This window comes from Equus asinus, chromosome 15, assembly GCF_041296235.1.
Source record: "Equus asinus isolate D_3611 breed Donkey chromosome 15, EquAss-T2T_v2, whole genome shotgun sequence".
NCBI classification, from domain to species: domain Eukaryota; kingdom Metazoa; phylum Chordata; class Mammalia; order Perissodactyla; family Equidae; genus Equus; species Equus asinus.
In genome coordinates, this window is record NC_091804.1 from 27,683,872 (window position 1) to 27,707,851 (window position 23,980).

At 41.6% G+C, this 23,980-nt stretch overlaps 1 protein-coding gene across 3 annotated transcripts in view; it reads left to right on the forward strand.

Annotated features, from left to right (window-relative positions):
* The window catches only part of PHF20 (PHD finger protein 20), a 143,943-nt gene that overhangs the window by 85,751 nt on the left and 34,212 nt on the right, over positions 1–23,980 (forward strand). For all 3 annotated transcript variants that reach the window (XM_044747851.2, XM_070485837.1, XM_044747852.2), the window contains one exon: positions 14,554–14,832. In XM_044747851.2, the coding sequence (XP_044603786.1) occupies positions 14,554–14,832 (279 nt within the window). The remainder of the gene's footprint in view (positions 1–14,553; positions 14,833–23,980) is intronic.

Genomic DNA, 23,980 nt, shown 5'->3' on the forward strand with positions numbered 1-23,980 from the left:
CAGACTTATTCAACTAATTTTTTTTTTTTTTAAACTAAGTACATGTTAGCAATTGGACACTTTGCCATGTGGTTGAGATCAATGGTTCTAACCTAAAGAGTATTGATGTGTTCTTGGTTATAAAGTGACTAAGAAGTTATTTGTCACTGAAGTATTAAAAGATTACAAACGATTTACTTGTGAGTTACCCAGGTTAGTTTTAGGGTAATGGCTGTAATAGATTTTGCAAATGATTGATTTTAAATTAACCAGGTCCGATTTAGTGCAATGCCTGTAATAATTTAGATTTCATCCTCTTGTGTTCTCCATGCTTTCTTGAGTAGGAGAGTCAGAGTTATGGCCATTGTAGTTTGGGAAGTTGTAGCTATGAAACGTGTACTATGGTGGAAAATTGGTTGAGAATTCATTGTTGTAGGGGTTCGAGAGATGAATGAGACATCTGGTCAATGCCCTTCTAGTTCTTTTTGTTCAGAGGAATGGATAATACTGCAGGTACTTGTGTACAAGAGAGAAAGTAAGGTTGTGTCTTGGAAAATTCTTAAAACTATAGGAGGGGAGACTGACAGAGATAATGTGTGCCTGTCACATGGAAGTTGAACTCAGGACTCACTTGTTGAGCCCTTACTCTGTGCCCAGGAGCTCGGCTAACTGTTGAGCATACAATGATGAATGGGGTGCTCCTGGTCTTAGTGTTCATTAAATGCTATTTGGATCTGACTCTGGGAGAGAGGTGATATTTAGATTGGTGGTTTGGAGACAGGAAAGGAAGAAGGTGGTACTTGGACAGGCCTTGAAGGATGAGCAGCCCTTAGGCGCTTGGAGATAGAGCAGCATCTACAGCATAAGCATAGGGTCTTTTCTGAGACTGTGAGATGTGCTTTCTGACTTAGTTGCAGGCTTCCTGAAGTAAGTTAAGACTGAGCAGGTAAGTTGCTGCCAGACGGATGTCACTTACTTTGAGGACTTTATGGAGCTACAGAAAATGCTTCCTTTGCAGGATAGAGGATAGCCATGAAATGTTCACCTGAATCTCTCTGTTGGTAAAGTTGCTTTCCTTCCACTTAGCTATTCTGTGGCCTTAAGTTATTAAAAATTTTTTTCTGTGTGAATTGTTTCAAAATAAGTTGCATACTTCTACTGCTAAGTACTTCAGTGTATACTTCCTAAAAACAAGAGTATTCTCTTACATTACCGCAATATAATTACCAAATCAGGACCTTATTCAAACTTTGCCAGGTATTTTCTTGGTACCTTTTACCTCATTTATGGAAGTGATCTCGTCTTCAGTATACTCCTGTTGGTCTTGCTTTTTTTTTTTTTTTAAATAGTGATATATTTGTAAAGAAATCCAGAAAAGTCTTAAGAATAATAAAACTAGCGTTCATGCCTCCCACTGCTCAGAACTGTTGGTATTTGGTCATGAGTGCTTCAGGTCCTTACACTGGCCTGCAGTGGCCCTGCTTCTTCTGGCACCTGTTACCTCTCCAACCTCATCTTTCCTCACTCTCTGTCCATCCCGCTGACTCTGCTCCAGCCACATTGTCTCCTTGCTATCCTGTAAGCATGGCAGATACACTCTCACCTCTGGCCTTTCAGTCAGCATACTGTTGAATACCTTTTATTCCCAGCCAGAGTAAATAGATCCACTGGAAAAGTTATTTCATCAATTAAGTAATGGGTAACATTTAATTCGTTGGGTCACTTGTTCAACAATGATTTGCGTATTTCTTATGCACCAAAACTTTGAGGAAGAGAGAGGAAAGCTGGAGGGGGTTAGAAAAACCCACAAAGATGAACAATTTATCTCCTTAACCTCAGGGAGGCACTTATAAGACTAGATTGTCCTGGATGCTTCCAGTTGATAAATGGTAAATAGCATTATTGATTGTTCATTGCCCAGCTTAAATATTTGCAGATCTGCCATCACATTGACAACTCTTTTTCCAAACAAAATTTCAAGTAAGTCCTATTCTTTAGTGCAGTGTTCTTTTTCCAAAGTTCCTGTTGGATTTGGGGATTTAGAAAAAGCAATATATTTGATCAAATAAAGAATCTGTTTTAGGGGCCGGTGTGGTGGCGCAGTGGTTAAGTGCGCATGTTTCACTTCGGCAGCCCAGGGTTCGCCGGTCTGGATCCCGGGTGTGGACATGGCACTGCTCATCAAGCCATGCTGTGGTAGATGTCCCACACGTAAAGAGGAAGATGGGCACGGATGTTAGCTCAGGGCCAGTCTTCTTCAGCAAAAAGAGGAGGATTGGCAGAAGATGTTAGCTCAGGCTAATCTTCCTCAAAAAAAAAATCTGTTTTGAAAATTAATGTGAAAAGGTATTTTAATATGTTTTTTAAGGTATTAAAAGTTAAATCACATAAGTTATTCATTAATTTTATTTATTAAAAAACATAATATGCCAGGAACTTAAGATCATCCCAGACTGTTTAGACTTAGTATGGTCATCATTTTTGAATCATGAGGAAATAGCAGTGAAAGGTTTTGTTTAATGTTGATTTTTAAATGAAGTTTGATTTTTCACAGCCAGAACATTATTCTTTATAAGTACTAGTTCTTGATGAATTTTCACAACTACTCTCTGAGTTAAAGCTGCTGGGACCCTTATTTAAAAAGTTATAGAGTCATTTTGGTGTTTTTTAAAATAAATTTCAAAACAAATACATGCTAGGAAAAATTAAAACCAAATAGGAAAAAAAGTGAAAAGTCCTCCCTAAGATAGCTTTCTCATTCTTGAAGAGACCACAGTACAATCTGACGTGTGGCCTTTCATCCTTCCAGACATGGTTCTGTGCATACACAAACAAATAGATATACACATATAGCTTTTAAAAAACACAATAATGGAATCATATTCTTATATTATTCAATGGCTTGCTATTTTCATTTATGATATTTTTCCATGTCACTTCATCTCGTCAAAATTACATACAATTTATTTCATTGTATGGATATTCCATAACTTATTTAACTATTTCCTTCTGGAAGACATTTAAGTTAGTTCTAATTTTTCACTATTAACTCTTCCTGTTTTGTAGGCAGAAAGCCTAATACTTGGCAAGAAGGAGTGACTTAGCCAGAGTTCCTAATGTCTGGTGATGCAGAGTCTGTGACTCCCATCATCCAACTGAGTGCCTGATGCCATGTGATGAGATGCTGAGTGCTGTGTAAGTGAGGTGAAGTGAACACAGTTCCTGCCTTTAGGGAAGTTACACAATGTGATGTGCAACTCTCATTTGCTGTTGAGGGCACTCGTTAAAGCAGTGTGTATGCTCCAAGTAAGAGGCTTAGTAGGGCAGCCAGAGTTGAAGAGCAGTTTGTGATACAAGTGATGTCAGTACTCCAGACAGAATGGTGCCTTTGGAATTCTTTAATTTGAGGGGAGAAGATGTGTTGATGTGCAAACTGAATGGTGTTCCTGGGTGTTTCTTTTGGAACATGGGCTTAGTGGTGAGCACAGGACGATCCAGAAAGATTGCTGGGAGAGGAGAGGGTTGTTGAGAACTCATTCACCAGGAATGTATTATGTAAGTCAGCAGGAAGGAGGGTAGTATCATCATCAGAAACATCCATCAAAGCCCCTGGAGGCCAGGCTGCTGCTTCCTTAGTCACTGTTTAGTGATTACTGTCCTGAGCTCGTGCCAGTCTTGGAATTTCTAACCTGGGATGGAATCATGATCTGAGAAATCAGTGTGATGGAGGCTCTTGGGCAGCAGGAGGAGGAGCTGGGGAAGGCAGTACATCCAGTCCAGCACAGAAGACAGCCTGAGCTGCTGAAAACGCAGCTCTGGCACTTGAGGCAGCTCTGCCATCTTGTGGAATAAATGCTCAGTGATTTCTGTGAGGGCTCAGTGTGGAGATGCATTCTAGGGGATGGCCTTGGCAGAATTGCTTTCCTTCCACTTAGCTATTCTGTGGCCTCAAAGTATTTTTCCTGCATATGTATTTTTTTCCCTGTGTGTATTTAGAAGTTTTTATTTTGAAGTAATTTCAGACTTATAAAAATGTTGCAGAAATAGTACAAAGAATTCCATATACCTTCAACCAGATTCCCCAGTTGTTAGCGATTTATGTTGACTTTGTTAATGTTTTTTTAAAGCATTTTTTCTGAATTGTTTGAAAATAAGGTGCAGACTTTTACCCCTAGATACTTCAGTGCATATGTCTTAAAAACAGGGATGTTCTCTTACATTACCACGATATAATTATCAAAATCAGGACCTTATTCATACTTCATCAGTAGTTTTAATAATGTCCTTTATAGCAAAATTGGGAAAAACATTTTTTTCTGGTCAGGATCCAATCCAGGATGACACATTGGATTTAATTGTCATGTTTCTTTAGTCTCTTTCATCTGAAACAAGTCTTCAGTCTTTGTCTTTCATGACCTTGACATTTGTAAAGAATATGGTGTCCCTTAATTGGAGTTTTCTGATATATCCTCATGATTAAATTTAGGTTACTCACTTTTAGCAGAAATAACATGTAAGTGATGTGTCCTTTTCAAGTGCACTCTATCAGGAGGCACATGTTATCTGTCCCGTTTGTTGGTGATGTTACCTTTGATCACTTGGCTAAGGTAGTATCTGCCAGCTTTCTCCACTGTAAAGCTATTGGTTTTCCTCTTTATAATTAATAAGTTTCTTGTGAAAGGATACTTTGAGACTATGTAAATATCTTGTTTCTTTTTTTTTTTGAGGAAGATTAGCCCTGAGCTAACATCCGCCACCCATCCTCCTCTGTTTGCTGAGGAAGACTGTCCCTGAGCAAACATCCGTGCCCATCTTCCTCTACTTTATATGTGGGACGCCTGCCACAGCATGGCTTGACAAGCAGTGCACAGGTCCGCACCCGGGATCTGAACTGGCGAATCCTGGGCCGCCGAAGCAGAATGTGCAAACTTAACCGCTTTGCCACTGGGCCGGCCCAATATCTTGTTTCTTCATTAGACATTCCTTTGCTATTTTAACATCCATTGATATTTCTTGCCTGAAACAGTTTTTACTCTGATGGCTGTCAAATGTTGATTTCTAACTTTCATCATTCCTTCTACATTTATTAGTTTGTGTTCTGTTATAAGAAAAAGCTTTCTGGGGACCGCCTGGTGGTGCAGGGGTTGGGTGCGGACATTCCGCTTTGGCAGCTCAGAGTTCGCTGGTTCGGATCCCAGGTGTGGACATGACACTGCTTGGCATGCCGTGCTATGGTAGGTGTCTCAAATATAAAGTGGAGGAAGATGGGCATGGATGTTGGCTCAGGGCCAGTCTTCCTCAGTGAAAAGAGGAGGATTGGCAACAGTTAGCTCAGGGCTAATCTTCCTCCAAAAAAAAAGAAAGAGCTTTCCTTTCTTTCTTTCTTTTATTTATTTATTTCCACATGACTCATGGATTCTAATTTTGTTCTGTGGGTTATAATCTGTTTCTATCATTATTTATTTTAATACTCATATTGTCCCAGATTTGGCCAGTGGGAGCCCTTCAAACTGGTTTCTATGTCTTTATCGTTCTTTGAGCACTTCTTTGGAATAACAAGATATTCTGAGTTCATCTTATACTTACCCAACCCTGGATTCAGCTACTTCTCCAAGAGGCCCTGATTTCTTTTAAGTGGAGAATTGTATTTAGAAACCAAGATCTGAGTGCTAGATGTGCAATTTGCTCCTTGGGTATACACAGAAAATGTGCAAGTTCATCTTTACCAACTGGCTTTCTAGCCCAAGCCCCTCTCCAGAGGTAACCACTGTCAGTAGTTTGATTTCTCTCCTATAGTGTCTTTTCTATGCATTTTTATAATAAATGTCTTTTTTCCCCACCTATAACCATGCATGGGTCATTCAGTATGTACTGGACAAGTAACTGTTTTCACTTAATAATATATCTTGAGATTATCCGTATGAGTAAATACAGAGCTACTTCATTCTTTTAAATGGCTGGTTAGAATTACATAAAGCAGACTTCCCATAATTTGTTCAACTATTCCTCTATTTATGTACATTTTTTGGTGTTTTTTGAAGAAGATTTAACCCTGAGCTAACATCTGCTGCCAATCCCCCTCTATTTGCTGAGGAAGATTGGCCCTGAGCCAACATCCGTGCCCATCTTCCTTGATAAGCTTGACCACTTAATAAGCGGTACCTGGGTCTGTGCCTGGGCTCCAAACTGGCAAACCCCAGGTCGCCAAAGTGGAGCATGTGAACTTAACCGTTACGCCACTGGGCCAGCCCTTATTTACGGACATTTTAATTATTTGCTTTTTTATTCTAAGCATTTGACTGGACTTGCTGTGAATGTTTAAATCTCTTTATGTTTCTATTCAACTGGTTTTTCTTGCTTCGAAACTGAGAAAATTACTCCTTCACAGACCTGAAAAATATCTTATTCATTATAGTATTTGAAGTACATGTCAAAAAAGTATTAAACTACTGGAGTCATGTGGTATCATTGCTGACAAGAATGCCAACTGTGTTAGGGGTTGGTGCTGAGCAGACAAGATAATGAGAAGTGGCCCTTATATTCTGACTAGAGAAGTAACAACAAGATCTGGGAGCAGATCTAAGGTGCTAAAGATGGGGTGCAGCAGATAGTCATTTGTGCCAAGAGTTGGTAGCGTGTGGTCCCTGAGAGTCAGGGCCATCTGGATGCCTTCCTGAACATGGAGTGAGCTGGGTCTGGACAAAAGTGAATGCCTGGCTGAGCCAGGGAGGAATGGCAGGGAGAGGGCTCAGCATGAGCAGAGGTGTAAGCTGTGAGAGCATGAAGCAGCTGCTGGGGCAGCACTTGGCTCTGGCAGCTGCTGAGGCCTCCTTGTGGATTACTGGGAGATGAGTTTGGAAAGCAAGATGGTACTTAGATTGACATGGGCTTAGAATGCTAGACTGAGTATTGTCAACCAGACTGAATATCAATATCATAGTCATATGTGAGGTTTGAGGTCCTGGCAATGGGTATACAAAAAACAGGTTAAACAGGACATTTATTTCTAAGCTACATTTCAGAAAACATAGTTTAAAAACTTTGTTTAGTATGAAAGTAATGTATGCTTGTCATAAAAGGGAAAGTCTGAAGCCTTACCCAAGTATACAGAAAATGAGAGTGCTACTGATCGTACTCTACGTTATCTATTGCTGTGAAACAATCTAAGCACAAGCATAGTGGCTTACAACAACACATTTATTTTCTCACAGTTTCTGTGGGTAAGGAGTCCAGGCACAGCTTAACTGGGTCCTCTGCAGGGCTGCAGTCAAGGGGTTGGTCAGGGTTTCATTCTTATGTGGAAACTACTGGGGAAGGATCTGCTTCCAGGCTGTTGGACTGAGGGCCACAGTTTTTTGCTGGCACTCTCAGTTCTTTGCCACATGGGCCTCTCCGTAGAGTAGCTCACAGCAGAGTAGTTTATTTCATCAAGCCAGCAAGGGAGAGTACCTACTAGTAAGATGGATGTTGTAATCTTATTTTTTCTTTTTTTAAAGATTGGCACCTGAGCTAACAACTGTTGCCAATCTTTTTTTTTTTTTTCCTGCTTTTTTCTCCCCAAATCCCCCCAGTATATAGTTGTATATTTTTTTTTAGTTGTGGGTTCTTCTAGTTGTGGCATGTGGGATGCCACCTCAACTGCCTGATGAGCAGTGCCATGTCCATGCCCAGGATCCGAACCGGCGAAACCCTGGGCCACCGAAGTGGAGCGCATGAAGTTAACCACTCGGCCACGGGGCCAGCCCCTGGATGTTATAATCTTATGTAACATAATCATGAAAGTGACTTTAGTGTCACGTTTGCTGTATTCTATTAGAAGCAAGTTACAGGTCCTGCCCACACTTGAGGGGAAGGGATTACACATGGGTGTGAATACCAGGAGGCAGAGTTTATTAGGAGAATCTGATAGACTATTCCCCCTCTCCCCCCAAAAAAGTAAAGAAGGTATTCTTTAGAGTTACCATTATTTAAAGCAAATTTAAATTCTGTGGACTACTTTTCTCTGCGTATACCAACATGTAGTAGTAATTTGGGAGAGACAAGAGCAAAGGGTGACTCTTGGGATCTTGAGCCTGGGAGCCCAGGGGAGAGCATATGCTTTGCCTCAATTCCTACAAACATAAATCTTTGGAAGAGCCCAGTGCATTTAAATGGTAATTCTGGTAACTACAGTCATGTGCTGCATAATGCATGATGAGTTTCCGTCAATGATGACCGCATATACAATGGTGGTCCCATAAGATTAGTACCGTATAGCCTAGGTGTGTAGTAGGCTATACCATCTAGGTTTGTGTAAGTACACTCTATGGTGTTTGCACAACAACAAAATCGCCTGTCTCATTTCTCAGAACATAATCCTGTCGTTACGTGACTGTCATTGCAAATACTGATTTCCATGCTGCTTTCTAAAACAGAAATAAATTGGTATCAGTGGTTTACCTTCTCCCCCTAGGGTAATTCAGTTACCCCTAGCTTTTGAACCAGGTTCCCTCAAGGATTTAATTTACATATTGTCTGCCCTCTGTCTCCTAGTAACTACTCCCATATTGTTAAGGACCAAGAGTAGATGATGTCACTAAGTTGGTGCCATCAGCGATATGTGTTCCAAATGAACTGTCCTCTCATTGGCAAATATATACCTGTGTGTGAGACTTGAGATTTGTGTAGACTGTGACCCAGCAGGCCCTTTCAGCAACTAGTGGCTCTCCTAGTTTCTTGACCATGCTTCCATCACCATGTTTCTGTTCTGGGGAGGAATATAACGTAAAAATATTAAAGAATTGTGTTGTTCTTTCTATTGTGAAAATAATATGGCTATTATAACATATTAGAACATATGGAAAAATAGAAAAAACTGATTTATTTTTGCTTGAAATCTCATAACCAAAAGGGTGCCATTGTTTACATAGTTACAGTTCTGAAAAATAATATATTTTATATATTATTCTTTTACATAATTTTGTGTTTTGCTCCTAATATTTCTTTTATGGGTTTTCTTGAGTATAGTTATGCTGTGCATATTGTTTTCAATTTTCCTTTTAAAATGTAAAACATTTTTGCTGGTTGCATCACTTTACTGTTCCTACTTTTTATTAATTAGTATTAATACTTAAGTGTTTGATTAATAAAGTGGGGCAATTAGATGTTAAAATTTTGCAGGTTGTGCCACAGATGCATGGACCCCTGGCTGAGATTATGCGTTACTTTGTTTTAAGCAAATAACTGTGAGGTTGGTGACAACCATGAGGACAACTAATGTTCAAGTAACCTGTTGCAGTTAATACTGGGTTATCTCTTCTGTTACCTCATGGAAACATGTAGGAGCCTTGTGAAATCAATATTTTGTTCACATTTAGTGATGAGGAGACAGTCTTAGAGAGGCTAATTCTCTTGTTTGATGTAGTAGTGCACTAGGTAAGTACTGTAAGAGAAGTAAGGAATGGAGCACATTCCTGAATTCAGGATTTTAGAATAAGAAATGAACAGAACCAACTGTTAATAGATTAGAAAGGGACAGATACTACAAGTACATGAAGTACTTATGGGAATCCAGAGAAGACAGGACAGAATCTTTTCTCCTGAGAGACCAAGGAGAAGCATTGTGCAAGGAGGTGGCATTTGAGGGTGAGTAGGGCTTAGTTTGCACGTGGGAGAGGTTTGCCAAACAGAGGGAACCACATGGCCTACACTGGCTAAACTGCAGCCTTCATTGTGTATCCGGAGGGCTTATTTTGGCTTTCATATGGGGAAATTAGGATAAAATTGTGAAGTCTGGAAAATTTTTCATATCTTTAAAAATTTGTTGAGTCAAAAAACAAAATAGTACAGTTTGCAAGACCTTCATGAAAAAGAAACAGTTACTTACATTTTGGGTGTTTAAATATCCTTTTTGCTGTTGTTTCATTTTAATTTAACATACCCTAAATATTTTCTCATCATTAAAAAGCACAAACATTATTTTATTACTATGTAATATTTTTAATCTACTTTTTGATTTGTGGGTCTGAAATTATAGTTAATTGTGTAGTTTATCAGATTTTGTCACAGGCTATTATCCATAACTGATTTAAACCCTATTTGCTGCTTGCCTCACCCTGACTCTTGTGTTGATTGTTTTTTCCCAACAGTGTGAGGTAGATTACTGACAGGCTTGTGATCAGAAGGGCTTGTATATCAATGGATTATACTTAACTGAGGTGAATTTATGCGGGAATCTTACTTCCTGAACTTCCATGGTTGAAGATTCATAATGCGCAAATCTTTTCTTCTTTTGATGTTTAACTCTTTTAGACAAAACTCAGCAACTTATTTTGTCTTATTAATGGTGCTGTCTTGACAAAAGCTCTTGGTTTGGCCATGGGCTTTGTGACAGTGACACCTGGCAGTGTCTTCTCTCCTCAGGAGTTCCTCTGCTCACCTGAGCCTCTGTGATCCTAGTACTGCCTCTCAGAGGCAGGTGGCCCACCTGAGTGTCAAACTTACTCACCTTTGGAGGTCCAGCTGTTCCTGCCTTTCTGCTTAGCTCTGAGGAATTCAGGATTTTGTTTTTGTCAGGAGGAGTTTTCATCCTGCCAAACTAAACTTAGATCCTTTTGAGAGGCATCCTGAATTGGTAGACTGTCTGTCTTAGTTCATTCGGTCTGCTGTAACGGAATGCCATAAACTGGGTGGCTCATAAACACTAGAAGTTTATTTCTTACACTTCTGGAGGCTGGGAAGTCCAAGATCAAGGCCCCAGCAGAATTCAGTGTCTGGTGAGGGCTCACCTTATAGTTCATAGATAACCATCTTCTCACTGTAACCTCACAGGGTGGAAGGGGCAAGAGAGCTCTCTGAGGTCTCTTTTATAAGGGCACTAGTCCCATTCATGAGGGCTCTGCCTTCATGACCTAATCACCTCCCAAAAGCCTTACCTCCAAATACCATTACATCAGGGATTAGATTTCAGCATATGAATTTTGGGGGACACAAACCTTTAGTCTATAGCTCTATCACACCAGGCATATCTTTCTTTCAGCAGTTAGTTTAACCATCTCTCTCCTGAAAATTATTCTGGACAATGAGGAGATAGATGTATGAGCTCATGGGTAGTCTGCATAGATAAAATTGAATTGGCTAAGGCACCTCTATCCAGAGAGTGTAGACTAATTGATTGGTGTCAGCCTGAAGGTTATTCCTAAGTCTGTCCTACTGGGCATCTTTATCAGTAACTTGGCTAAAGACCTAAGAATGTATAAGATTACAGAATCAAGAATTATGAAATTCTTAAACTAAAGTAATTAGTTGGAGTTTATTAGGGGTAAATGTAACTTCTAACATATAGTTTGACAAAACTATTTGGGGAAAATAGAAATGCGCTTTAATTCATATTTTATAAAGACAGACAACACAAAGTTTAGGATTTTGGTGGACCAATATTGGTGCTATCCAGCACCATATAGTGTGATTATTAAAAAAAAAATCTTTGGCTGCATTAGTAAAAGATATGATGAAAGGTGGTGGTTATAATCCCACTGAATGGCTGTACTAACTCTCTTGTGGTTGGTTTTGGATTTCACATTTTTGGAAGGATGTAGACAAAACTGAGTGTTTATAGAGTGATGCGTCTCCCAGCCAGAGCTGATGAGGGCTGGTCCAATGAATGTTTCACCTTGGTTGATAATTACAATAGCTCTTCCAAGCCATGTTCCATAAACAAGAAAACCTGTTTACCAAGATGTATTTTATATTTGAAATGGCCTGCTTTTGCCAAACACATATATCTATAGCCCTCTCTTCAGTTCTTTGAAATAGGTCATATTATTCCCTTTTATAGATGAGAAACTAGATAATCAGAATAGTTAAAAGACACGCACAGCGTATTTATGAAGCTAATGAAGGGTACAACTGGGATTTAAAGTTGGGCTATTTCCATTGTACCATTCTGCCTCTGACATGAGAGTGTGGTGCTGCTTATGAGCAGGTTAATGCCTGAAAGGCTCTTCATAAGTCCCATTTGTTCATAAGTCCAAATGATACTGTGGTAATAAGAACCACTATTTCTTGAGCACTTATTACATGCCAGACACTTTCCTAGGCTCTTTGCATATGATTTATTTAATTCTCACAACTCAGCAAAGTTGTTGGCATTATTATCTCTACCCTGCACATGAGGAAACAGACAGGAAGAATAAGTAGAGGAGCCAAGCTGAAGAGCCCACACTTTTAACCATTGTCCTGTCTTTGTTCTGTGCCTTGTGTGTGTACGTAAGCATGCAAAGTTTTTGAATAGAGGGAATGGTAATTCTTCATGGAATTGGCTCAAAGATCTCATTATTTTCAGCTTTAAAATTTTTTCTTTTTAATTCAAGTCTGTTTGTATTTTGGCATTCTTCTTTTCCATTATAAATAAGTTTATCACAAACTAGGGCTTTAAACACAAGCCAAAGCATGGCAGAGATTACTGCAGCTGAACTTGACTGCTGTAGTTCTTAAGTGGTGACAGGCAGTGATGATGTTCCCCGACCTTGGAACTTAGTTTTGTTCACGCAGTGGTAAGTGGAGTTGTCTGCAATGATTTTTTTTTTTTTTTTAAAGATTGGCACCTGAGCTAATAACTGTTGCCAATCTTTTTTTTTCTGTGCTTTTTCTCCCCAAACCCTCCGAGTACGTAGTTGTATGTTTTAGTTGTGGGTCCTTCTAGTTGTGGCATGTGGGACGCTGCCTCAGCATGGCTTGATGAGTGGTGCCATGTCCGTGCCCAGGATCCAAATTGGTGAAACCCAGGGCCGCCAAAGCAGGGCATGTGAACTTAACCACTTGGCCATGGGGCTGGCCCCTGCAATGATTTTCGAAAGACTATGTATCATATGGAAAAGTAATTATTAGATTGAACCATATGAAATGGCCAATATTTAACTTTTTCTAACCTACAAAAATGGCAAATTTAAATGGTTCAAAATTCAGAGAAACCATTTGTATTTTGTTTTAAGAAAGAATTATAGGGTATATTGGAAGTTTGACTTTTGAATTTCTCCACTGATGTGCTTTTCTTGTACAACTGTTTGTCTAAAAGTATGTATTCCATTTTACTTCATGTTACTTTTTTTCTCTTAACTGTTCTCTTAACTGGTTTGAGCCTCTTTCTTATATCTCTTGTCATGGATAGAAAGTGACTTTAAGGTGTTCTGCTTTGGAGTGTGTGTGTAATGTTTTACTTGTTTAAATTGCCTGTATAACAGCATCCATCAGATCATTGAGCCTACCAGTTTTGTAATCATACCCTAGTACTGATTTTGAAATGTGGAATATGATTTAGATTGAGTTTAAGAATTTTTTTCTTCCTTTTGATTATGGAATGGTACTTAAAAGATTAGTCATAATCTTTACCAAAGGTTCGGCATGCTATCCACTTCTGATGGAAATTGCATCAGAATTCAGAATTCTACCATTGCATTTAGGAAAAGTTTGATTCAGTCAAGAAAGGGTATTCTTGAGTGACCTAATCTATAGAGTAGGAGTGATTTGAGTTTAAGGGTGATTACTCTCATTGGGGTGAGGGCTTTGTGAAGGGAGTCTTCAATAAACTGTTTCTAACACACATGAAGTCTTTGTGACAGCTTTCCTTTTTGTCATTGATGCATGACAGACCATTGCCTTTTGTTTATTTGGTTTTGGGCTCAAACTTTTTTTGTTTCTTTGAATTTGATCAGTCTTCTGCGTTTTCCTCATGCCTTCCAACTCATTCAGTTTTTTTTTCCCCTTACAGCCTCTGAGTCCTTTTGGTCAAAGTACTGGTATGAATCTCAAAAGCTCCTTTCTAAAACCTTTGCCACAGTTACCTGCTGCTTATGCAAAAGCTGTTTTAAGATCCCTTAGGTTTCATAAAGAGATCCCACCAGAATACTCCCTAGTTCTGTCCACACACAGGTATCAGGATGGTAGTAAGTCTTTACTGTAAATCTGGTCCAACTCATGAATAATAAGTGCTGGGTTGGGATACCTGATTTTTTTTAGGACTTTCCGGTTTTTCCCCCAAAGTCTGAAACCCTGAGAAAGTATATGGCTGCTTTTGGGTTTTTTTTTTTTTTTTTGAGGAGGATCAGCCCTGAGCTAACATCTGCTCCCCATCCTCCTCTTTTTGTTGAGGAAGACTTGCCCTGAGCTAACATCTGTGCCCATCTTCCTCTACTCTTTTATATGTGGGATGCCTACCACAGCATGGCTTAATGAGGGTGCCATGTCCGCACTGGGGATCTGAAGTGGCGGAAACCGGGCCGCTGAAGTGGAATGTGTGAACTTAACCACTGTGCCACTGGGCCGGCCCGATGGTTGCTTTTAAAAACAACAACAGCAGCAACAACAACAAAATCTGTTGATCTATTCTTTCAAAAGATGAGTCATAGTTGAGTGTCTGTTACTTACCCTAAAGTTGTATCCATTCTCTTGAGACAGTAATCTTGGCAGGTAATGGCAGTCTGGTTGATGTCTCCAGCTGTATATGCGTGCTACTCTTTCACTTTCTATTGCCATTTGTTAATGCATGTACTGTAATAATTAGGATAATCACAAGGGATCTTCTTTTTGTTTTTTCAGTAACAAATACTTTTAAGAAAACAGATGATTTTCTGACATCTAAAGCACCAACTGTCGACCTAGACCACAAATTTAGGTGCAAGGTTGTGGATTGTTTGAAATTTTTCCGCAAAGCCAAACTATTGCACTATCACATGAAGTATTTCCATGGAATGGAGAAGTCACCAGAGCCAGAGGAGAGCCCAGGAAAGAGGCATGTCCAAACAAGGGGCTCTTCAGCTTCAGACAAGGCCAGTCAGGAGAGCCTGACCAGGAAGCGAGTCTCTGCCAGTTCCCCAAGTAAGTATTTTGCTTCTGTGTTGTATCTGTATCATGGAAGCCTCTGCTGCACAGGTTACAGTGCTTTCATTTCTGACACACAAAGCAGATATTAGGTTGGTCTCATCCATTTGAATCCCAAAAGATTGAAAGTGACAGGTGATCCCTAGGAGTTGCATCATGGAGCTGTGGCCCTCCTGGAGGAAGCAAAAATACGTAAGTTTCATTCTTACCTGAGCCTCTTGCTGCTCGAGTTACCTTGAGAAAGTCACTTAGCCTTTGAAGGCCTTGGTGCTCCTAGTATGAAATGAGGACAGTCAAGGAGAAAGGGAGTTCCTTCAGAAGCCAGCAGAACTCGTGCTCAGAACAGCATGGTGCCTTCATCCCATCCCCTAAACCTATGAACCTATGCCCTATCCCTGCCAGCAGGACAGAAGGACAAAAGAGCTAAAAGTTGGTATGTGATTTTCCTGTGAGGCTCAAATTTGAGTCTGATTTCATTGTAATTACAGCTGAAGCTGTTTCCTAACAGCATTGTTTATTTTACGTAGAAACTACAATGGTGGTAGTAAGGATTACCATAAAATCTCATGTTTGTGTTCTATTATAGATAGAGAACCTTTCTGGAAATTTCTTCTAAAACCTGCAGAAACTGAAAATTACTTGTTTCTGGGGGATTTCAGAAGAATTAATGAGTTTTTGATAAATTTTGCAAGGTTCCCAGCCTTTTTTTTTAACTGAAATAGTAACATCACTGTATATTTTTTGGCTTATAGCTTTTCCCTTAAAATACATTGGTATTAGATGGCATATGGAACTCCTGGGGTATCTGACAGTGTTACTAAGGAAGTATAAAATCAGGTTTCAGGACAGTGAGGCAGGGCCATGCAGACTAATGCAATCTCTGCCTTGTGAGAGGTCAGTCCTCAGCCATGCTGTGAAGACATAATGTGTCAAGGTTGAGGTGGAGTTTGGCCTAGTCATATGTGCTGCATTATCCATTAGAAGTATAATGTGAGCCATGTGTAACTTTTTCTAGTGGCTGCATTTTTTGTATGTGTGTGTGAGGAAGATTAGCCCTGAGCTAACATCTGTGCCAGTCTTCCTCTACTTTGTGTGTGAGATGCCTCCACAGCATGGCTGATGAGTGGAGTAGGTCTGCACCTGGGATCCAAACCTGTGAACCTGGGCTGGCAAAGTGGAGTACACTCAGCCACGGGGCTGGCCCCTCTGGTAGCCACATTTTCAAATGTAAAAAGAAACAAGGGAAATTACTTCTAATAATGTATTTCATTAACTCAGTATATCGAAGATACTATCGTTTCAGCATGTAATCACTATAAAAATTACAAGTAAGCTATTTTATATTCTTTTTCTTGTACTAAGCCTTTAAAATCCAGTGTGTATTTTACACTCACTGAATGTTTCAGTTGAGACCAGCCACATTTGAGGTGTTTAGTAGCTGCATATGGCTAGGGGCTCTGTATGGGACCCAGCAGCTCTGTTAACCCTCAGCTGTAGGCGGTCTAGCTGTGCCCTTGGTGAGTCCAAGCATTGAGCTAAAAATTGCTCCCTGAGGAAGGCCAGCTGGTCAGTAGTCACCCAGGAGGAGACTTCCTGTGGGCTGCAGGGCGTGGCAGCAGTCACCATGTTAGTGACTTCACCAGAGTCCTGCTCAGGTCCCCACCCGTGGCTGGATGTCTCTCAGAGGGGGCTGATATGAACCAGATAGTGGTAGACTGATGCTCAAGGCCAGTTGCCTATTACTTACTTAAAACGAAGCCCACAGCTATCAGAACCCCTTCTTTTCTCTGTCTGGTTTAGACCTTGTGTAGGAAGAGAAAGTTGCTTACTGAGCATCAGATCAGAGCACTGGAGTTAGAAATGCCTCAGGATAAAATAGATTGACTTGTTCATTCAACTCCTATTTATTGAATGGCTGTTATGTGCCAGGCTCTATTCTGGGCACTACAAAAGAGTCCTAAGTCCTGTTCTGCCTGATGCTCTTGGTTGTGGATATCCCTGGCATAAAGAAGAAAAGGTTGGCTCAGTTCTCAGACCGGAGCATTCTCCTGCCTGGGCAATGCTTGTTTCATTTAGGGCCAAATGCTGATACTTAAGGATGTTAATGTCTGTTACTGGCCAGCCCCGCTGACTTTGGTGGCCATTCTGTGTCTTAGGTGAGTTTAAATCTCTCTGCCATTGAATACATGGTTAATTCTGGGGGCAAGCTTTTTCCCTAGAACTTGAGGAACCTGGCACTGAGATCTCCCCTTCCCCCATGTACCACCTGGCCTAGCTGTCACCTGGAGCCGTGACTCACCCAGCTGCCTGGGTGTCACTGGGTGGCTTGTTAAAAATACAAATATACTGGGCCCTGTTTTCCAGACATTCCAATTCAGTGCCTCTAAGTTTAGAATCTGTAGTTTTTGTACTGTCTACTCTCCCATATATAAAAGTGACATATGATTGCTGTGAAACCAATACAAAAGAATGCTAAGGGAAAAGGTCTCCCTCCCCTTGGCATCCCTGCCCCCACCCCGCGCAGATGTAGCTATTTTTTAACAGACAATTTTATGACTTTTCAGATATTTTCTGAGCATATCCAAACGTATATATGTCTAAATAGAAAATATCTTTTACACAGTTGGTATCATATGCAACTTGCTTTTCTCGTTTAAAATATCTTGGCCCTCATCCCATGTCAGTATAGATACATGGCTTTACCTCAGTCTGACAGTTGCCTTTATTTTATGCATACACTGTACTTTAAGCGTTCTTCCTACAAAAAATTTACATTTTATCGATTTTTTTCAGTCTTATCAAGTGCTAAAGCAAACTAAACCTCCTCAAAGATTAATTTGCCCTTTTACATAAATTCATGGGATAAATTCCTGGAGGCCAGATTTGCTTGGGCAAAGGTGATACAGATTTAAACTTCTGATGGATAATGCCAAATCACCTATCAAAAAGTGTATCCCAGTTTGTGATCTCTCACCAGTTGGTTACATGTGTCAGTTTCTTTACATTCTTGTCAATATTAGGAAATTTTAAATTATTGCCAATCTCACAGGCAAAAAATATTTTGATGATTTTAGTATTTTATTTAAAAAATTCTGGAATATTTTAAACATGCAGAAAAGTATACAGGATTATATAGTAAACGTGCATGTATCCATCCTCCACCAGACTTAACAAATGTTAACATTTTGCCATATTTTCTTCAGGTTTTTTTTTTTTTTTTTTTTCCTGTGGAAGAGTTGCCCTGAGCTAACATCTGTTGCCAGTCTTCCTCTTTCTGCTTGAGGAAGATTGTCCCTGAGGTAACATCTGTGCCAGTCTTCCTTTTTTTGCTTGAGGAAGATTTGCCCTGAACTAACGTCTGTGCCAGTCTTCCTCTACTTTGTATGTGGGTCACCACCACAGCATGGCTGCCGATGAGTAGGGTAGGTCCATGCCCAGGAACCAAACCCAGGCCACCAAAGCAAGCATGCCAAACTTAACCACTAGGCCACAGGGCCGGCCCCTCCTTCAGAAGTTTTTAAGGGAGACAAAACATTAGCGTGAAGTAGAAACTCCCCAAATTGACTTTCCTTTCTTTCCCCTTATACTTTCCCAAATATGTGCATATATTTTGAGAAATAATATGTAGTATTTTGAGTATTATATTGGCATGTATAGAGTATTTTGTGTGTTTTAAAGATATGCATGAATAGTATCATCATACCTACTCTTTTGGAACTTGCTACTTTTGTTCAGCATGGTCTTCGAGCTTCATCGAGGTTGAAACCTGTAGATAGATCTCATTGACTCTTTAGCTAGTGGATAGTATTGCATTGTTTTCTCTTTGGCACTCCCACTCCCTTGCAGATGTAAATTATTTTTTTGGTGAGGAAGATTGGCCCTGAACTAGAATCTGTTGCCAATCTTCCTCTTTTTTGTATGTGGGACACCGCCAAAGCATGGCTTGATGAGCATTGTGTAGGTCCACACTTGGGATCCAACCCCACAAACCCTGGGCTGCCGAAGCAGAGCACACGAACCCAACCACTATGCCATCAGGCCAGCCCCTGTAAATATTTTTTAACGATAGATACAGTCATGTACTGCATAACCATGTTTTGGTCAACAGCAGACCACATATATGATGGTGGTCCCGTAAAATTAGTATCACATAGCCTAAGTGTACAGTATGCTATACCATCTAGGTTTGTGTAAGTACACTCTGTGATGTTTGCATGATGTTGAAATCACCTAACAATACATTTCTCAGATTTGTGTTGAGTGATATGTACAGGCTCAGAGTCAGCCCACCTTAGTTTAGTTCACTCCAGCCTCCACCACTTGCTTCCTCCATGACCTTGGACAAAGAACCCTGCTGAGCTTCAATTTCCCCATCTGTGAAATAGGGATAATAGTGCTACCTACCTCAGAGCTTTGTTGCATTAGATGACTTAATGTAAACTACTTAGCACCGAGTCTGGCCTCTGGTAAACTGTTCTGTTGGTTTTTTTTGTTGAGGAAGACTGGCCGTGAGCCAAAACCTGTGCCCATCTTCCTCTGTTTATATGTGGGATGCCTGCTGCAGCATGGCTTGATAAGCAGTGTATAGGTCTGTGCCCAGGATCCAAACTGGTGAACCTTGGGCCACTGAAGCAGAACGTGCGAACTTAACTGCTATGCCACCAGGTGGGCCCCTATAATAAATTCTTAATAACTACCAGCTCTTTATTTCAGTGAAAACATTAACCCAGGCAGTCAGAGATCTGAGTTCTAAACTCAGCCGACTACTGATAAACCATAAAACCAATAGACAAGGGGTTGCTATTTTGGTACAATTAAGAAATCTGAGTGATTGATTTTCTACTTTTAAATACCACCCCTCGGGTCTGATACCAATATACTGACCTTGGATTTTATTCTGTCTCTTAATACAGAAGGATCTGTTTCATTGGGGTTTGGAAATCTCTTGGTGAATTGGGGATTTTTGCCTGCCAGTTTTTTGATAACAAGAACTGCTGTGAGTATACTCACCAGGCTGGCAGGGGTGGGCAGCCACAAAATGCTTTAGAGGGAACAAAAGCATCCTTTAAATCTCTGTTTTTTAACTCTTTACCCTCCTGCTGGTCCTTTGTAAAGCTGGTCAATATGGTGACAGAGTGTGCCACACAGGCCCCTCACCTGTGTATGGAGTACAGCCTGGTCATTCCTGTGTCTGCTCAGGTGGAAGGCAGGTTTGTGCAGCCGGGAAGAACACACTGCTGCTCCATGTCAGGTGGACACGGACCTCACAGACGATTTCCCTGTTGTTCCACTGCTGATTGCTGGGTTGGCCAGCAGTTACCAGGCTGAAGGAAGAAACCAAACTGTGGATCTTGCTGTGTTCTAGATGTGAAATTAAAACCCTGACCAGGGGGCCAGCCTGGTGGCGCAGTGGTTAAGTTCGCACGTTCCGCTTCGGCGGCCCAGGGTTCGCCGGTTCAGATCCTGGGTGTGGACATGGCACCACTTGGCACACCATGCTGTGGTAGGCATCCCACATATAAAGTAGAGGAAGATGGGCATGGATGTTAGCTCAGGGCTAATCTTCCTCAAAAACAAAAAAAACAGAAAAAAACCCTGACCACTAGGCCTGCCTGTGCCACTAACCAGCAGAGGCCTCCGTTTCGTCATCTGTGAACTGGAGTCAGTAGACGTGTTCAGCCTTCATCACACCACTGGCTGTCAATGTGAGCAAACATAGCAGGTGTTCAGAAGGTTCTACAGGCCCTGGCCCTCCAGAAGGCAGCCCCTCTTCCAGCCGTCTCCCCTCACCTTTGTCCCATCAAAGCCTCTGTTCCTCAGGGTTTTACTGGGTACTTGACTAATGTGATAACTGTATTCTTTAAGATTGGAAAGTATAGAACCAGCTTGATATCTCACCTCTTCTCTCAGCATATCTGAGTTTCACCTCAGACTTCTAAGAAAGCCTTTATCTTTAAGGGTGGAATTTCAGACAGACGAGGGGAGTTCAGCTGGGGAGATGTTTCAAGGTGAGACTCTGACATCAGGCAGCCTGTGTCCTGGTTCACAAGCAGTGTGAACTTGATATTATGCTTACGGGAAAAAAAGAATATTATAGGATTTGTGCTGCTTGGGGGTTAATCAGTGTAAAAATGTATCCCCTTTATGCTGAGTGTTCTGATTGTGGCACATGGGAACTTTTGTTCTAACCAATTTCTCTGATGGAGATTCCTGGGGGTGTCTGGTCAGTTAGGACCAGAAAACGCTCTGCAGAGACTTTTTCTTAAAGTCCCCTCGATTTTCCTGCCAGGTTGAGCAGGAGAAGTCCGAGAGTCCATAGACTGAATCTTAGTAGTAATCTTGCCACTGTTCACTTGTGAGCTGATTTCCTTATTTCTAGAGTGATGATGTAGAACTGGGTGTGTATGAGACAAGGACCCTTCATGTCGGGAGGAAAGCACATAAGAAGATCTGGTGAAAGGGCTGAGTTCTATATTAGGAATGGAGAAAGTGCTGTGGGAACACAGGTTCAGGTTTTACCTGTGGGGTAGGGGCTAGGATGTTGAGAGGAGAAGGTGCCATTTGAGTTAGGCCCTAAAGGGTGAGGGTAGGCAGGGGTTGGACCAGAAGGCAGGGAAATAGGAAAGGCGTCCCCATGCCCGGAACAAACTCTCATGATCATCTGTCCCTAAGGTGCCCCTTCTCCCTCCAGCCTTAAGATGCTTCCTTCTCCGTCAGCAAGGCCCTCAGTCACATAAGTGAATTTGGAAGGTTGATTTGGATTTACTTTTCTAAATGAGGTTTCTTAGAATACCAGAATCCATTTAATAAATTCTCTTCCAGGGGCAAGTTCAGGCTTCCTTAGTATTTGGGTTTGTTTCTACATAGGTGAGTTTAGTCTTGAGTAGAGGTTTGGCCCAGAAAGAATATTCTAGGATCAAAGGGACCCTCACCTGTGCTTGTTACCTATTGTCACATCCATTTGGTTCATATTCTTGCTCCGGGTAAACAAACCTTGTCTTTAGGCCAAAATGACGCTTGGGCACCTTTGTTGCTGTTGTACCTTTTCTTGTGGTACTAAACTGGCCTTTTCACAGAGACATGCCCCCTCTCCCCTTAAAGGGAAGTGAGCTGTCTGAGCTTAATCAGGATGTAGATTATGGTGCCTTAAGGAGAGAACCAAAGAGGCTGGCTTAAACAAGGCAGAGGTTTATTTCCCTCTTAGGTCAAACTGCAAGCTTCCCCCAGTGGCTCTGCTATCGCTCTATAAAGTTGTCCAGGGCTAGCCTCTCCTCACTGTTCCACCAGCCCTGAGGTGTTACTCTCCTCTTCATGGTCCAGAATAACTCACCACTTTGCCTGTCTTTCAGCTGCTGAGTAGGGGAGGGGAGGGTATTCCTTTTTCTTTTATGGGCACAATCCAAAAGTCCCACACATCACTTCTGTTCATACCTCATAGGCCAGACATCTGTATCTGGCCATGTCTCACTCAGGGGAAGCTGGAAAATGTGCTCTTTTCTTATGGAGAAAGTGGAGAAATGGGTGTTGAAGAACACATAGTATGGGGCCTGCCCAGTGGCTTAGTGGTTGAGTTCATGTGCTCCGCTTTGGTGGCCCGGAGTTTACGGGTTTGGATTCTGTGCGTGAATCTAGCACCGCTCGTCAAGCAATGCTGTGGCGGCATCCCACATAAAATATAGGAAGATTGGCAAAGATGTTAGCTCAGCAATAATCTTCCTCAAGCAAAAAGAGGAAGATTGGCAACAGATGTTAGCTCAGGGCCCATCTTCATGACCAAAAAACCGCCAAAAAAACAACATATAGGAAAAAGGCAGAAAAATGGGGGGCTTGAGGGGTGGGTTTATTGGAAGGCACTTTAGGGTCAATGTCTGGGTGGGATCCATGGTGGGGGGCTGATGGGAGATGAGGCTGGGAAGGTAGACATGGTGAAATGATGGTGTTAGGCTGGGAACACTACTTCCTCTGGTAGGCAGTGAGAATCCCTCTAAGAGCATACCCGCTTCTGCTCTGTCCTTGAGCTGCCGTCCACTCGTGCGGGTCAGAACACACTCAGGTCACTGCTTGTCCCAGCCATGTGGCCGTGCTCTGTGGTGTACAAGCAGTTCTACCCTAGGGGAGGGGGATATTCTTCCCTCTTCTCTCCTGAAACCAGCAGTCTAATCATAGTTGTCCTTCTGCTCTCATAACTCGGCGATGATCTGAGAGAGAAACAGGGAGCATGCTGTACGGAGGGAGCAAGGAGGGTTCTGGCGTTTCTCCTGATGGGTACCTGCAGCCTGAGGAGAGGACACGTGGCCACACTGGGAAAGCCTTGCCCTCCTCAGGCGACAAGCTGCTCTCTGCTCCAGAGCCCTGGCGGGAAGTCACTCTTTGTCCAGCCATGGTTGGGCATTTGGGAAGAAGCTCTGCAGCCAGGTACACGTTCTGTGGGTCATGGAATAATTGATCAGGCTGTTCGAAGAGAGAGATGACAGCAGACCAGGACTACTTTCCAGAGAGTATTGCAAGCAAGATAATAACAGCTAACATTTGAGTACTCACCATGTGCTGCACCATTCCAAGTTCCGTACTTGTGTTGTGTTGTTTAATCCTCAAAACAGACGCTATGAAATTTAAAACTATGGACCAAGAGCAGTTTAGTGGATACCAGGGGAAAGGTGGGGTGGGGGGTGGTGGGCACAAAGGGTGAAGTGGTGCACCTACAACATGACTGACAAACATTAATGTACAATTGAAATTTCACAAGATTGTAACCTATCAATAACTCAATAAAAAAAAAAAGAAAAAGAAAATGAGTCAAGAAAAAAAAAAAAACAGACCCTATGAGGCAGGTACTGTTGTGCCCACTTTATAAATTAGAAACCGAGGTGCAGATGCGATGCAGTAACTTGAACCATTAGTTACACATCTAGCAGGTGCTGGAGTCACGATTTGAATCTAGTTGCAGAACCCATACTCTCACCTCTAGGCTTGGCTGTCTTTTAGGATTCTGAGAAGGAAGCCCTGCCCCTGGGCCCTGCAGTGGGGGGAATAGGAGTGCCTCCCTGCAGGAAACTTCCTGTGCTTGTGGGTAGTCTGACTGAGCTCTGCCTGTTGTCATCTTGTCTGCCTCTGTTCCTCAGGGACTCACCTAGGTTAGCCCAGG